This window comes from Serinus canaria, chromosome Z (assembly GCF_022539315.1).
Source record: "Serinus canaria isolate serCan28SL12 chromosome Z, serCan2020, whole genome shotgun sequence".
Taxonomy (NCBI): Eukaryota; Metazoa; Chordata; class Aves; order Passeriformes; family Fringillidae; genus Serinus; species Serinus canaria.
Window position 1 is genome coordinate 34,327,798 of NC_066343.1, and position 17,889 is coordinate 34,345,686.

The 17,889-nt window shown below is 35.2% G+C and overlaps 1 protein-coding gene across 1 annotated transcript in view; it reads left to right on the top strand.

Moving 5' to 3' along the window:
• The window catches only part of AUH (AU RNA binding methylglutaconyl-CoA hydratase), a 111,965-nt gene that overhangs the window by 37,753 nt on the left and 56,323 nt on the right, over positions 1 to 17,889 (top strand). The window contains exon 4 of the mRNA XM_009096130.4: positions 5,314 to 5,400. Within this exon, the coding sequence (XP_009094378.2) occupies positions 5,314 to 5,400 (87 nt within the window). The remainder of the gene's footprint in view (positions 1 to 5,313; positions 5,401 to 17,889) is intronic.

Genomic DNA, 17,889 nt, shown 5'->3' on the forward strand with positions numbered 1-17,889 from the left:
GCCTTTGTATTTAAAAACAAAAAGGGGGAACTGTGGTGGCTGGCCTGGAGACCTCACAGTTATAGATAACCCTTATTATATAACTTGACTAGTCTAGGCCATTAGGGAGCCAGTTTAGGCCATTGGGGACACAGACAGCTATTGACCAGTAAGCCGAGTGGCAACTAGATTTAGCCTAGTGGCAACTAAATTCAATCAGGGGCAACTGTGTGGGTTTATGAAAACTATATAAAGGGAGCTCAATAAAAGTTGGCTGCTGTCACGTGAATCTCGAGTGTCGTGTTGTGTGTCCATCTCAACTGTGACATGAGGTACTGTAGTTTTAAAATTGGGAGCTAAGTTGTTTTAAATAGGCTTCAGGACTTAAAACCTTTATTTCTGAAGTTCTTTGAAATTTGGAGAAAAAGAAATGTGGATGAATCTTTCTGGCTTTGCATGTAAGTTGACTATAGTGTTGTCCTCACATATGTATGTACAGCTTCCTCTTGAGGTATTCTTAACCTTTAAGAAGTTTGTTGGTGTTCTGCTAATGATTTCTTGGATTTCTTGGAAATCTTCTTGTATAGAAGATTGCACACATCTGCTTTTAAATAAAGATATTTCCATGTACCTTAATGGATTTCTTTTTCAGTGGTTTAAAGTTAATCTATAATGTATGTCAGAGTTGACCCTTTGCCCTCAGTATTTTATTTAGTTAAGTATGTGTGGAGAAGGATGAATATTAATTCACAGTCTGCTTAAATGCATTGTGTGGGAATAAGATGTGGGTTCATAGGAATTCATAGCATTTTAATTGGTGAGGTAGTGTGTGTTTTATACTTCTAGCTGAAAGCATTATAAGTTTCCTTCATAAATTCCTTAATTTGTTTGAGTGGATTGGTGGTGCCTTTGTGTTTTGCTGTTTGCAGTGTTCTTAGCTCTTGCTGACAAGATACGTAATAATAGGATATAGTATGCAAGACAGTATTTTCTGATACTCCCCAGTGTCTCCTCCTTATTGAAATTTTGGTGTATTGACAGAACTGATCGATCTGTGTTTGGTAAGATCAAAGGGCAAGCACACAATAACACTTGTGCTAAGAATTTAATGCTTTATTCTACCTAAAATGCCTGTCCATGTGCCACTTCCTTTTGTCTTCTCAGACAAAAAGACAATTCAAGCACCTTTAGACACTTGATAGAATAACTTCACTATGTAATTTTGGTGTGCCAACTTTGTAAAAGACCTATTGTGTAATACAAAGTATTTATTGAATAAAGGGAAATTCTTTAAGTATCGCATATAAACCATTACATTTTATGCCTTTTTCATTTAGAGATTTTGGGATGTGTTTTGTAAGTTGCATAGAATAGTGTGTACAAGAAGATTTCTAGGCATTTATATTATTTGGAAAGTGAGGCTTATAGTTGGAATGTATTTTACAAACACAACATAGAGCTTTTCAACAGCATATAAATTGTGATTAGCAAGGTTGTAAAAATATCCAAATAAGGCAGGAGGCATGGGGTCAGAGTAATCACTGTAAACGTTGGTTTCCTTTGGTGTGTTCTCTGAGTTAAAAGCCATCCTTGTCATACATGTATATAGGTGGAAAATTCTGGTGAATAAAAACAATATTTCTATCTTGCTGGACTGGCCTTGGCTTTTTTAAATAAACATTTTCTCTGACGTCATTGTGAAGCGGAAGTCAGGCACATGCTGCGATAATTCTCTCAACTGGCAGTGTACTACAGCCAACCACTGAATTGTTGAATATTTGAAACCATGCAAAAGAGAGTAACTATGACAGGTTTTTCATATTTAGAGAAAGTAAGGTAAAAAAGACAAACAAACTTGTCTTCCTATTTTCTTCCAATATAGGAGGAGGAAAATGAGAAAGTGATGGATCAAAATCCAACAGAAATTTTCTTTTGGGTTGACCAACCTCAATAGAAGTGTAGGTAGCATTTAAAACAGCACACATCTTCCTTACATCAGTTTCAAAAATTGATCTGAAAAGACCAGATCACAGCTGATTGCTAAACAACTGCTGTTTGTACTGGTATTTTTCAAACATAGCTTTTCATTGGAAGTCATCAGGAAAGTTCTCTTCTACCAGTTTGCTGTGTAAATTTTGAAGTGATACTTCTGTGAATTAAGTTGATTCAAGAAGAGTGTATTCACAGGTGATAAGTATCTGACCGAGTGCTAATATAGCTGTAGGAAGGATTGTTTGATGGTACTGTCAATATAGTCTTTCTCTGTGGCACTTCTCTTTCCTGCAGTAGCAGCTCATAATTTGAAAATGGCATTTCACAATCTTTAAGATGTAGTTCATAAAATGCTGGGAACAGTGAGGTGAGAACTGGGGAGCGGAGCATAACTCCTAAAATCACAGCTTCTGTTATTGTTCTGAGTGGATGAAAATCAATTAGTGTGACAAAGCATTGAGATATCAGGAAGCTTAATATGGAGAAAACAATGATTCATGCTCCAGTACAAACCGGATGGATGTGGGGACATAATTACAGTGTACCATCAAAACTGCCACAGTTCATATTCCTCCGCTTGGGTTTGCTCTATTCCTTCTCGAGTAGGAGGACTTAGAGGGTTCAGTGTGGTGGGAAGGAATGGACCCACAGTAGTCACTGGAGTCTGTTGGGAGTGGATCTGGGGGAGCAGATAGGTCAAACTGTCCACAGATTTCAGCTGTGGTCCATAGAAAGATCAGAGTTTTGTTGTGTCAGGCTTTTTGTGGTTTGAAAACCTTAGCTACTTTGTTGCTCTCAGCAGTTAAGCAAAGATTATTTTCAGCTACTTTGAAGTAGAAAACCTGGGGCGAAGGGGGGTCTTTGGTTTTAGTAGCTGAGAGAGCAGAACTCTCTTGTTCAACTTGCATTCTCCTTCATGGCTAGCTTCAGAAACAAAACCTTTTCTACTTCTGACTAAAGAACAGATTTTGAAGAAATATGTGAACAGTTCTTTGCTATGTGGGTCAGAATTCATCAATAATTCTTTGAGCAGTCAAATCTTATAACAGGAACAAAAGTGTGAAGTTGGTGGCAGTTCCATCTCCTGTGACCCAGAGGATGCCAAGGCGTATGTTCTTTTGGAGTGCACTGAATGGCTTCTGACTAAAATTCTTTCCTCTGAAAAAGCTTCAGTTAGTATTACTATTCTTTGGAGAGCTAAAATAGAAAAAGGGCTACCAAAAGGGCACTTTCCGTTTGTGAGGGAGAAACACATAAAAAAAGGAAATGTTAGTTTACAAAAGTTGATTAGGGCACTAAGATCAGCTATGTACTTGAAATTTCTTTACACTAGTCCATATTAATTTTAAATTGTCAGCTGTATTTTAATCCATTCTTAAACAAGGTTTTTGTTAAATATTTAATCAATTATGTAAATGTCTTCAGTGAAATGTATATTCTAACTGATGGAAGAAAACTACAGTGTATTTTTTGTTTTAGAGGAGTTGGTTTCTTTTGGTCAAGTTCATTTTTCTATGCATGTATTCTAGTCTGAATAAATCAAACCCTAAAAATGGCTTTAATCTTATATTGACAGATTTTCTTTGCAGTAATGCTAGATATTTTCTTTAAAATGTTTTTCAATGGAATGCCCAGTGAGCAGGATTTAAAATGTATGGAAGTTTTGAGTCAGATTGTACAGCCAAAGAGGTTTTTGTACATAGAAAGCAAAGTTTCTTACATAAGCAATGATTTGAACAGAGTTGAAGAAGCTAGATTCAGACTTTAACTGATATCAAGTAAATAATACTTTTTCATTCACATCCTTGCTGATGTGACTCCTAAAGCAATTTACCATTTAGCTTCTTAAACATGACCTTTCAAAAGCTCCTTTTAGCTCCAGAACTCTATATGTAAATGGATTTGTGCAAGTTGCTTGCAGTTTTATTTGACTTGGAGTTCTATCCAGATGTATGGGTGCAAATTTTGTTTACTTTTTGGGTTCCTGGCAGGATTTCTTTATGCATTGATTGTGAATTACTAAGGTAGCACTTGCAATTTTTCTGCAATGCAGGCTTGACTGTAATAATTCCTGTTTTGTACTGTCTGGTCAAATGTGTCCAACTGTCTCAGTTGGGGCACATTTTAGAAGGTTGTTTGGAAGTTTTTGGCGAAGTGCCTGATAGTGCAAATTAGGCTTAACATTTCTTAGCAGGAAATATGCAGATGCAGCCGGGACTGATGCTTGATTGTTTTTATATTGACATATATAGATGGAGAACAAAAGTCATAGTTAAATTAGGAGCTTTGCTATGACAGAAGAAAAAGGAAAGATGTAGAGCTGCATTATTAGACATGGTACTTTAATGCAACAACTGGATGTCCATCAGAAAATGTCAGGTTGAGATACTGATTTTCACAGAGCTAGCCTAGAGTTGTTTAGCATTACAGCTAACGCTGTCAACAAAAGTATGTCTAAAACTATGTTTGATGAAGAGGGTCAGAATGGTCTGTCATGAGTCCAGAAAGTTAGAAGGTGAAATGAAACCTATGACTGCATAATTAAAAATTCTGAGCTACAGTCTTCACTTTATATTTAGCTATTATTATTACTATTACTATTACTGATAGTTTTCTTTTTTTGCACACTCATGAGAGAAAATGTCAGCTTTTCCTATAAATAAGATTTTAAAAAGACATTTGTTTCCATATCTATGCTTATTAAACAGACTTAAGTTTTATAGACTCATGAGAAAATTGGCAAAAATTTTCAAGATGTGGGGTTTTTTTTTTGACAAACAAAAAATGATGGTATGTAACTTATTCCAAAATAAGTATAAGTAAATGAGCGGAAAGTGAACTGAAAAGTTGGTCCACTGTAGCATTTATATTTAGATATATAGTCTGTTAATGTAAAACCATGCAATGTATGTATTGTATAACCTACCAATAAGAGAATAACAAGAATACAATATGAAAAACATGTATGTATCAGACTTTGTGGCACAGTTGGGAAAATAAAATCGTATGACAGATGAACTATAAGCAAAAGTGCTTGTGCTGTTCATAAACTATTTTAATAAGAGAAAAAGAAATGTCACTGGGAAGAATATGCTTACTGAAAATATTTTTATGGATAATTTAATTTTGTTTGTTTGTTTGGGGCTTTTTGGGGTTTTTGCCTTTCCTTTATATATAGTTCATATTTTCCTTTAAATCTGTGGAAAATTTATATGACCAATTTAAACTCCTTTTTTAGAAGTAGACTTAAAATTTTTATAAATGAAGAAATATTTTACTTTTTAAAATGTATCTACAACACTGTTTATAGTTTGCTAAATATGTATGAAATGTCACTTACAGGTGCTGACCTTAAGGAAAGGGCAAAAATGCACTCAAGTGAAGTTAGTTCTTTTGTCTCCAGAGCAAGAGCAACTATTAATGAATTGGGTAAGTAACCTCTGCCTTGAGAAATGTTATTGTAACTTTAACCTGAGAATGTTAGATCAGAGGAATGACATAAACATGCATATTTAATTCTGGACAGGTAGTAGAGTATCCCTAACTGTGTAGTATCAAATCACAGATCTTGAATTGGAAAGAATCCATAAGGATTATGGAGTATATTGATAAATATGAATCATAGTGCATTTATTCCTTTAAAATTTTCCAAGTTGAGTTACATTTTTTAAAGAATGCTAGAAAAGCTAAATCTCAACTGAAATAGAGGTGATTTGCCTTGCTGTTTTCATAAAGGATAGATTGTTCAGTGACACCAAAGTGCTTTAAAACTCAGTTTTACTGTTGCATTCTTGTGGTTTCTATAATTAGTAAAGTCTAATATATTTTAGAAGCATGTTAAACATCAGCTGCTAATATAAATTTAGGGACTAAGATCTTTTAAAATTTAGTTTAATATGTTTTGTTGTAGTAAAACCTGTTTAATAGTCTTGGATTTTAATCAGCTTGTACCAATTCTTAAGAATAGTCATTTCTCTGTATGTTTTAGTTTAGGAATTCATCAACAAGTAATTTTATTTCTACATCTCTGCCGATCAGTTTAAATATAATTACTTTTCAACAGGTTATTGCCAGTATGATCCATTGAAAAGAGAATTGAAGTGTTCCATGTTTTAAGGAAATAATTTTCTACATTTAACTCCTAAAATTCATTTAGATGCATTTCCTTAAGAATGCTGTGCAACATTTTGATTTGGCAGAATTTTATGAATGGATGGTGGGTTTTTTTTAAGTAAATGACAGCTTGACGAAGAATGAAACTTTGATTAGGTAATTCATGCAGATACTTATGCCCTGAAATGACTGTCATGTCTTTGAAGTGGACACTCAAGGCTGTTTAAATAAGTGAAATCTGTAAAATACCTAGATGACGTGAAGAGATAATTAATTTCCTGCAGCTGATACTATGTGTTATACTAGTAGGTGTCCTTTTATTGGAATGCCAAGCAAGTGGCAACAAGTTGTTCCATTCATTCTATTCATAAGAATTTTGGGAGGCTTTCTTATCATTAAGTAATAGTTTTTCAGCCCTCCTTGGCTTGAAGTTACTGGAAATACTTAAAGCTGCTATTAGTGTTTAAATATGAACAACTGGTTTCAAGATTTTTCCTATGATTAGTAGTAAATAGGGTTTTTTAATCAATTATTTTCCAGTTCTTAAGTGAGAATATTTCTGAACTCTAAAGAAATATTTGGATTTGGCAATCTTCACTGAATGACTGGAAAATGTTAAGTTATTTGATGCTTTGTTTTGCCTCAGGGTTGAAACAACCCTGAGAAAAATGTTTGATTGTTTTCATCTTCATTAAAGTTCCTGTGAGAGTATTTAACTACTGAATATGTAAGCAAATTTCCAGTGTTATGTTAAAGGCTTGCAGTGAATTACTTGCCTCAGTCAGTTTCACTAGACTGCTCTCAGAGCCCCATCCAGACTGGCCTTGAATGCTTTCAGGGATGAAATTATCCACAGCTTCTCTGGGCAACCTGTTCCAGTAGCTCACCACCCTCACAGAGAAGAATTTCTTCCTAAAACCTGCTCTCCTCCTGTTTGAATCCATTAATCTTGTCCTGTTGCTGCAGACTCTTCTAAAAAAATCCCTCTCCATCTTTCTTCTAGGCTCCCTTCAGGTACTGGAAGGCTGCATTTGTGTCACTCCAAAGCCTTCTCTTTTCCAGGCTGAACAATCACAGTTCTCTCAGCCCTCATAGGAGAGGGTGCTCTATCCCTCTGATCAACTTGGTGTCCCTCCTCTGGGCTTACTCCAGAGTACACTCACACCAGCAAGTCAATGTCCATCCTGTGATGAGGACCCCAGAGCTGAATGCATTACCCCAGGTGGCGTCTCATTATGCCATTCGCTACATCATGAAATGGTAGACAGTATCAGAAAAATATATATAGGAAGTTAGATTGATCAGGTGCATATGATGTCCCATTGTGTCATGCCCTGATGAGTACAAGTTAATACTAAATTTACAGCAAGTCATTACAAAATATAGGGACATTGTATTTGCGTTTGGTCGCTGCAATTTATCTGTAAGTTGAAAATAATAATGTTATTTTTCTTGCCCAGCAACAACTAGGATGCTGTGGGATAGTTAAGAGGGGAAACAATTTTCAAATTAATATTTGCTACTGCAGAATGTTATGTAGCTAGGGAACAGTATTTCCAATCTCCTATTTTGTTCTTTTTTCTATCCGAGTTTAATACTATAATCCCATTTAAAATGTATTCTACTTATTGCTTTTCAGAACTAGGTCATGTTTTGATAATTGCGTTTGTATTCAGATGTGTGACCTACTAAGGAGTTAATGTCTTTTTAGCTATATTTTTGGAAAGAAGACCATTAAGTTACCTTTATAGACAAATTACAGTAAAGGTTAATTATGTCTTGAACAACTAGATAAACTTAACTTTTTAGAATTAACATCCTTTGGCTTGCTTTAGTTTCTGTCGATGTCATTACATTTAAAATCCTTACACTGGTTGTTCTGTAAAAAGCTGTAGTATCTATAGCTTCAGAAGGGAATTTTCTGGAAATTAAAAGCATACTGCACTTATTTATATGGGAATAATTTATAACTTACTAAATTTGGGTGAAGAAGTAAGACTGCGGTAAATGTCATTTTGTTTATAAATAAGTGCTTAAAAAAAGAGCTGAAAAAATTAAACGGTGCCCCATTAGTTGCAGCACTTGGAGCTTTAAGTTGGGGAGGGGGTAATGAAAACAGCCTCTATTTTTAGCAGTGGTTGCTTTTGGTAAACTTATACAGAACAGTGGAGGTTTGTTTGGGGTTTGGGTTTGTGTGTGTGTGTCTGGGGTTTTTTCTATTTTTTTTATTTGTTGTTGTTTCTTTTAATAGTAAGAATTATAAGATTACTTGCCCATTTCTATATTTGGCCTTGAAGCACTTTGTTACTGATGTAAGGCCATCTTTACCCTAAAGACACTGGGAGAGAAAAGCCTTAATAGATCTCTTGTAACTATGCACAACAAGACAGGCCTGGCTAAATTAAATCAAATGACAGTGATTTCCAGAAGCATTGTTTTTGAGGCTTTGGGGAGGAAAAAAACCCCATCATTGTGGGTCAGATCTTCAGTGTGTATTTTATGGTATGCCTCTTATTAAATCCATGTTCTTTGTACTGGCTGTGGGGTCAGAACTGTGATAGTGTGTACATGTTATCTTTGGGGAATTCAGTTGCAAAACAGACTGAGGCTATGTATGGAGCTGAATGCAATAACCACACTCTTCAATAAAAACACCATATTTAATAAAAATAAAAACTGAAGCTGTAGAAAGAATTTTAATTCAGCAAATACATGGAATTACTCAAATTGACATTTAGTTCCAATCTCTATTAAGTGAGAAACATCATTGACTAGAAAAGCTTTTCCAAAGAATGTAGATATAAGTTCCTAAATCCCATAAACAGGGAATAAAAATTGGAAACTGACTTTCTTGGTTACTTCTTAAAATTAACATGGGGCCAGGCTTGGGTTTTTTTTTCCCATTTGGAGACAAAACACCTTACTCATGGCCTGATGGAGCCTAGATCTAAGTTAAGAATTAATTTTTTAATAAAATACTACGGTTATCTGTTTTTTATTTGTTGCATTATAACAAATCTTACAGGTCTTTGTTGTAAACATTTGATTAGTTTTATGCATAAGTTGTGATACAACGTTAATAAATGGTGATATTATTAACTTTGTTTATACATAGTTCTGTCACATATGGTTAGTTTTAACATACTCCACTTTGAATTTGAATGAGATAATCTGGAATAAAAGCACCTTGTGGTCAGTTGTTGTTTTTTATTATGTGTTTTTTATTTTATTCAGAGCAGATACAGTTCTATATTTACAGATTGTTTTTTCCCTTCTTTAACATTTCTTCTGTTCTTCTGCCTTTCAGTCATCACCAAACTTTTAATTTACCTAAAAGAAAGCACTTGTTTATCCTTCAGATAAACATCCTGTTTTCAAAAAAGTTCCTGGTTTGACTACTGAAGATTGTGCATACATGTATTTTTTGATGCCACATTATATGCTACAGTTTGGTTTTGAATGTGGGCTGTCAGAAGTTTGTTTCAGAGGTCCCAAGAATGGTACCAAGATTATAAAATATTTTGCTTGGTTGCTTGTCTGCTAATCCCAGTCTGTTACCCCACCTTCCCATTGTGAAGGCTTAAAAATAATCAAGAATTATCATTGATGAGGTGTCGGCACAGTGGCTTGTTTTACTATTTGAATCTGTGAGGCTTCTGTGGAGGATTGGTTAGCATTTTAAATTCTGGTTTAGGAGTGGATACTTAAAATTTACCAAATTCAACAAATCCATCTGTGTTAGCTGGAAGTAGATCTGACCGTCAAAAATGTAGTACTCTAGTTTGGAAATCCTGTGAATAAGAACTGTGGATTTCTCTCTTAGGGAAGAGAGATACAGGCTATGAGTTGTGTTTACTGGGAAGCTGAATGAAATTTCAGATAGCTATCAAATTTGAAAAAGGACAAATTACAGCTAGCAGAGCCATACTTAACAGCTGGCCTCAGGCATCATGCTTTCTGTGTTGCTGACACTGTGAAATATAGGCTTTAGCACAGTATTTTGCTTGCTGTGCTATGATGTTGCCTGTTTGATTAAGTGTACAGCATAACTAAAACAGTCCTTGAGTGCCAGTGTTCTGAGAGTGTTGCTAGGCTCTTGGCTGTTTTCCAATGGTAGATTTATTTCTTCTCTTGATATTGAATTAATTTAAGATAGCCTTTGACTAAGTGTTGTCTGATGCTCGTGCTGCTGTACAGCCATGGCAAAAATCAATACAACCTCAGCAGTAGTTTACTTTTTCTTCCAGTAGTAATTCCTAATGTTGTTCTGGAGGACAAGAGCCTATGCTCTGGACATGGTTCTTTAAGTTTTCTTCCACAAAGAGAACTGTACCACAAATAGGATGCTACTCACTCAAATGGTTTATTGAGATCAGCATAGCCAGTTTGCACTGTGTTAAAACAGGCCTCCAGTATCACTTGCTGTCCAGGGCTTCTGTTCCCTCTTCCAAGAGCCACACTGTGTTTGATGTATTGATAACAGTATCCTTTCCTCACCCTGTTTAGTTTTGAAACTGCAGGTTTCAATCACTGAATGAGAAAGAAAAGTTTGTTAGCTCTTTACTTTGCCTGTCTTTGTCTCTGGCTCTGTTCCATATGCATTTAAATTCCAAGGGTAGCAACTCCTGATATGGTACTGAAAGCATAATGTTGCTCCTCTATTGAAGAAATCCTGAGTTCACTGATTAGGCCAAGCATGAGGCTTTGACTTCCAGGTAGGCTCTGGCTTGGTATTACTAAGCTAGCTTGTAAAAAAACAAAAAAAGCTTACTGTGAAATGTTAGGGAGTGTTCTGTAAATGAACTGGCTTGAAACTATTACTTTGTAAATTATGCTAATTTAGAAATAAAATATTTTAGTACTAGACTGGAGAATTCTATTATGTCAAACAAGAGTGGTAGTATTAGGGAGTGTTCTGTAAATGAACTGGCTTGAAACTATTACTTTGTAAATTATGCTAATTTAGAAATAAAATATTTTAGTACTAGACTGGAGAATTCTATTATGTCAAACAAGAGTGGTAGTAATATTAGAGTATGTGTTATCTTCATACTGTAAATCAGACAAATAGACAATTAAAAAAATGAAAAGCGTATCTAATTTGATTCTCCTAACTAGTAGACATTATATTAGAGACCATAGTTGTGTGTATATATTTTATAGACTATAGTGTGAGTTTTATTTTGTGTGCTCTTTTGGGATTCACATTCTCTGAACCTGAGAGAAGCAATGAGAGAAGCAGAGAAAAGAATGATCAAAACAATTCTTGTCTCATTTGCTACTCCTTTGTTGTGCCAAAGTAGAATGCAATATGGAGACTGTTTACCCAAAGTGATGGTGTTTTGTTTCCTTGGCCTATCAGGGCCAAGCACATGTGCAGACTGTCGGTCAGGAGATAGTCACAAAATTCTGGGCACTTGAGTTGGGAGATTCAGTTTAGATGTAGTGTAATATAGTATAGAATAATATAGTATAATAAAGTAATTATTTAGTCATGGAGTCAGATACATCATTTCTCCCTGCCACAGGGGTTGCCTTGATTTCCTATATGCTCTTTAAGAAAGAAAAAAAAACTTTCTTTCTTCTTTACTTGTATAGAAGTAGAATGTAAAAACGTAACTGAGTTAATTTAACTTCTCTGTGTTTCATAAATCCACTGCTTGATTACATGTGGTGCTGTTTCTGTGTGGGTAATAAGTCCTTAAATGTATTTAGTAAGAGTAAAAAATAAATAATTTTCATTTTTCTTTTATCCGAAGCTTTTACTCTTTTGTACAGAAAGTCAATTCTGTTATCTAGGTTTTACTTCATTATTGTCTTATTGAGGGCAGAATGAGACTACAGGATGAAATGTTAGTAAATATGAAGAAACTGAAGAATCTGTTTATCAGACTGAGAGATGTTTTCTATAGTACAAAAATTATTTTCTATAGTACAAAAAAATCATAGAAGAGTTGAATACAAAAAACAGTAGCTCAAGGGTTTAATTAAACCCTCTCTTTCATTCTCATTAGTTTCCTAGTTTCTGTTTCTTTTATCAAGAACGTGGAACACACTGTCTCTCTTACCTGTCCAAAATAAAGTACCAAATAGAAAATTTTCAAATAAAGAATGTAATATTCCTCTATTAAAATTGAAACGTTTTTCAATTCAAAAAACCAGTGTTTCTATGTCATATATGAGAGTGAATGATTAATGGAGGAAACTGGGAAATTATTAGGATTGAGTGAGGTGCTTTAGGCTTTGTCAAAATAAATGGAAGAAAAACTTTATTAATATCTTTTGCCTAATAATCAGCTGTAATGTGCAGTAACCATTTTCATTGAAAAGCAAAATTTCTTTACAAATACTAAAAAATATGGGGTTTTCTTGTGCACCTCTTTACTGTTATTGATTGTCTGCCTGAACTTTGAAGGTATTAAAACTAAGACAGTAATGTTCAAGTCTATGAACAATTGTAGTTTATTAAGCTTCTTATCAAAAGCACAGTAATTAAAGGGTTCCTAAAAGCCTTTCATGGTTGTGACAAGCAAATATATGGCACAGAATTCTGTATTCAGATTTTAAAGTGTGGCTGGTTTTGCAGATGAATATAATTTTGAAACATACAGAGATATAGAATTAAATTGACTTATCACTTTGTCATTATTTTTGCACTTAGGAGAGGTAAAGCTTTGTAACATGTGATAACTTGCTGTTTGCAAGAATGTTTTGACCAATCTTCTTTACCCTGACAGTCTCTCTCAGCCATTTTCAAATGTTGATGCATACACTGGTTGGATTTCTTAGTGTTACAGAATGGATGAAAGTACTTGTTGGAGTATTATGTTTCTGTTAGCTTTTTTCCCCATAGAAGAATATTTTTTGACAGTAGTGCTTGCAACTGAAAATGAAAGGAAACTCTTGTAGTCACCGACTTCGTTACAGATTTTGCAAGGCAAAGTAACTGCCTGGAACAAAACTCATTGCAAAGGTTATATGCCATCACAATGTTGGTCTTCAGGAAAAGGTCCCCAAAAATGAAATCAAGATACTGTGCTGTGTTGTAATTTTTTCTGGATTTCCTGTGACATAAATGATTTAGTATGTTAAATATAATTTTGTGATCATAATGTTCCTACTATAAAGAATATTCCAGTTATTAGAACTGCACATGGACTGCCTCTAATTGCCAATCAAGGGGCATAGCTTATGCCCCCCCTTTATTTTTTTTAAGTTAAAAGATCTTAGTTTTTATAATCAAGAGCCACATCACCAAGAGACATCAAGAATCTGGGTAGTGAAGAGGTGGAAGAGAAATTTATTCTGAGTTACAAAATAAGAATATTTAGGTATAAACTTAATTATTTTAAAAACAAAGTAAAAATCCATTCTCAGTTATTATGCAACCTAGGATGTAGTTTCAAATAATATTTACTGCTGATTCAAAATTCCTATTTACGTCGGTGACCTTTTGAAAATTCTTTTATGACTTGTAACCAGACAGCTTGGAGACTTTGGGTTCATAAAGAAATTCTGTAAAGAATTTCTTGGATTCATGAAGAAATTCTGTAAAAAAAAAAATCTCAAACCTTTCAGTGCTAGTGTAGGAATTAGCCCATAGACTTGCAGTATTATATGGATTTAAGCTATTTTTAGTTGAAATATACAATAAAGATAAATGGCACGTAAATAAGTGCATTGCTTTGTAATAACAAGACTAAAATTTGTAATTCTTTATTTGACAGTCTCACTCTTAAGATATTACTCTTTTTCCCTCTTTCTTGCTTTCCTAATGGGTGACTTCAATCATGGATTCTATCTATATATATGCACTCAGTGTTATTTAAACATTTTTGGGAGCATGTGACTATTTTTTTTATTAATTTGAGGTCTCCATTGTTACTACATTTAAATAAATATACTAAGAAATGTGGAGGAAGCTTTTTTATCTGTAGATTAAAATTTGCCCTTAGAGAGGTTCTGGAACAACTAAATGTTGAAACTAAACTACTGCTGGGCACACAAGGGACAAGAAAGTCATAAGGTGGAGTCAGAGGAAGGAAATGTTGCTTAACCAGTCTGACAACCTATGATGAAATGAGAAGTTTTTTAGCTGAGAAACATTGTTTCTCATTGTTGGTTAGATTGAGAAACATGGATATTGTCTACCTGGACTTCATTAAGGCTTTTGACAGTCCCAGTTGTAAAATTTTTGTTGAGTAACTGGTGAGTTTGGATTGGATGAAAAGGCAGTGAAATTGATTGAAAGTTGGCTAAATGAATAGGTCCAGGCTGTGCATCTGCAGCATGAAGTCTGCTTGGAGGCCCCTAGCCAGTCTGTATCCCAGGGGTAGCACTAGATTCAGTCCTGTTCGACATCTTTTATGGTCTGGATGATGATATAGAATATAGACTCAGCAAGTCTGCTGATGATGTAAAATTGTAAGGAGAGGGTTGTGCTTCCATTTAGAGGGAACTCAGCAAGCTGGAGAAATAGACTAACAGGAACTTCAATAATTTCTACAAAGGAAAAAGCAGATCGTCTCATGCACTGGGTATATTATGGGGGTAATGAAAGGAAAAGCATCAGTGCAAAAAGGCCTGCAGGTCTGGGTAGGACAGCAGGTTGAATATGAAATAGCACAGTGTGCCATTGTGGCCAGGAAGGACGGTGGTATCCTGGGCCTGTATTAGGATCAGTGTTACCAAGAGTTGAGGGAGGTGATCCTTTTGCTCTCATCACTACAGGTGAAGCCACTGCTGCAGTACTATGGCCAGTTCTAGGCTCCTAAGTAAAAGGCAGTGCTACTGGAAACTTCAGTGAAAGGTTCTAAAGGTGATGAATGCTCCAGAGCATCTCTTCAGTGAGAAAAGGTTGAGCAAGATAGGACCAGAGAAGAGATGGCTCGCGAGGTGGTCTCAGCAATATATGAGGGTGTTAGAAGATGGTGCTAGGCTATCTCTGGTGTTGTCTATTGACACAACCAGAGGCAATGGGCACAAACCAGAACAGAAGAGATTCTCCCTGAGATCAGGAAGTCCTTGTTCACTGTGAAGGGACTGAGCATTGATTCAGGTTACCCAGGAGGTACTAAAGTCTCCCTCTTTAGAGATCTTCCAAAATCACCTGGACATGAGCTTGAGCAATCTGTTCAAAGTGATGCTGGTTGAGCAGGCAGGCTGGACAAGGTGAGCTCCAGAAGTCTCTTTCAGCTTCAGCTATTCTGTGATTTAAGGGTTTCCCATGTGCTGCAGACATACGTAGGCAGATGTTTGCCACACTTTCTTAGTTTTCTAGAGTTAAACAACAAATTGTGGAACTGTTAATCTCTTCCTCAATTTATAGCACACTTTCCTCTAGTAATCCGTGTAATACTGACAGTATGCAAGATACTTTCATACAATTCATCCTCCTGGCTTTATGATTTATGAAATCGATTATTCAAAAGGAAAAATTACTTGCTGGAAATGCCCCCTGAAGTTTCTTGTCCTAGTAAGCTGTTCACTAATCAGCCTTATTTGTCAAATAATCAGAAATGCACATGTGGAATAATTAGCTTGGACAATCTTTTTCTTTGTTCTGTGGCAATTCAGTTGTGTTGTTATTTAAAATTGAATTTTGTAGCTACTTCTGTAATTTGAGGCAAGTAGAGTATGCTCACTACTTTCACTTTCATCCTGGGTAACAAGAATTCTTCTGCTCATAATTAAAGACAAGTCAGAGTATTTAATCTGGTTTGGTAGGTACTAGAGGCAGTGACAAACTTCTGGTTTATATCTGAATAGCTGTTCTTTCTGAAGTTTGGTTGCCAGAGGTCACTGAATTACGATGAGTAAGGAACAATAAGGACCTTTTTTGAACGTTGTCCAGGTAGGGGACAACACAGGAATAGCAAGGGAATTTAGGGTCTTTTGTTCATTAATATTTTGTTTCACTAATATTTTGTATCAAATGCATAAAAAGGCAGGCTTTAAACTGGGGCTTCATTTGAATGTTTGTAGATACCAAATTCTTACTGCTATAATTAGTTGAATTGAAAATATTTGCCCTAATCTGTAAAAACTACTTCAAAATTAGAAATTAATTGTATCTAAGTTAACTAAGGTATAAGAAGTTTATTAAATCTATATCTCATTATATCTAATTATATCTGTATAGAATTTTTGCATTGTTAGGGCTTGAGTGGACTTTATTGGAATTTTCTGATTCATGGGAATCATGAAATGGTACTGCCTTAACACTACAGACCTTTTAATTTTAGAGAAACAGAATTCTATGTCTATTAGATTTTATTTCTTTAATGATGACTCCTACATCTTAGCTAAAGGAAGGGACTACTGCAGGTGTTCTTCAGGTTGATTGCAACAGCTGCCAAGCTACAAATGGGTGATTCTCATACACTTCCTTGAATAGTCTAAATCTCAAAATCTTGTTTCTAGCTCAGGAATGGCGGTTTTTTTCTGTTTATAAGAGTATGTGGTACAGTTGCTTACAGAAAATCATACATGTATAAATTCGTTTAGCAAGCAAGGAGGACACTCCTAAGATGTTGGTCTTTTTGAATTTGATATATTCTGAATTTGTAATTATTTTTCCTGGCTGTTAAATATTGTAGTTAATCAGCTCGGACAAGTTCATGCAGGTTGACCAGTAACAGAAATCACAAAGTCTGGAATTCTTTGTATTATTCTTCCTCTGCCTGTTTCAGGAACCCACAGTAAGAGATCAGCATTAGTAACAGGTTATTCCTTTGAGTAATGGGACTCCAGCTAAAGAAAATGGTTTTTTGCCTATTACATGAAATTTACTGTGTATAATGTTTCAAAACAACAAGGCTACTTTAATATGTGAATTGTTGCCATTTTGGTTTTACTGTATGTATTCATTCTTCATACTTCCTTCATCCTTACTAATTTGGAAGGTAGGTTTTCCTTGTTGATCAGGCTGTTTATTTTTTTGTCAGTAATGAGAAACTGAGGTTGTGTAGGAATAAAAAAAGGCTACGTGAGAGTTACTAAGAAAGTGTCATATGTAATCCTGTTTCCTCTCAGCTATTATCTTACACATCTGTAATTTTATAAGAACTTCCTTAATAAATTAGTGAGAAGACTAAACAGTCATTTATGATTCAGGTCAGTAGAATCCAGGCATTTTCTGCTTTCTATTTGGGGAATGTCAGTATCTGCAGTAGTATGACTCAGCTGTGTGGTTGTTATGGCACACATCTGAGAAACTATTTAGTGGTCAAATCCTCCAGACCAGGTGCCTGTATTCATATGCTGGCCTGTTGTTTGTCATATCATGGTCTTTAAGCAAAAGGAAATCCCTTGTTAGTCAGCGGCAGTAAGCATCATGTGGAAAGTCACTTTAAGGTGAAGTAACAATTACCTGCCTCAGAACAGCTGTGATTCTTTGAAATTAATTCCAGCACATTACATGTGTTTTTATGTGCTTAATTGCAAAGTGCTCCCCCTGTGACATTCTGTACTCATGGCAAAACTGTGGGAGAGTTTACTTACTCTAGTCTACATCTTTCAGTAATGAAGAGTCACAGGAAAGGAGGAGGTGTCCCAAGACTATAAGATGGTGCTGGTCCACCTAATCTAAAATTACATGTGACACGTATGTTTACCAGGGATGTATTTCTGAAAGTTGAGCTGAAAGTTCAGAGCTACTGCAGAATAGGAAGCAGGTTCATTTCTATATATTGTTGTATGTCATATTTTCTACTTTGTTTGAGCTGTTTATGGGTTTAGTCGAGGTATCTAATATTACTAAGTTTATTTTCTCTTATTGAAGTTCTTCAGTTTACCTGCTGGTCA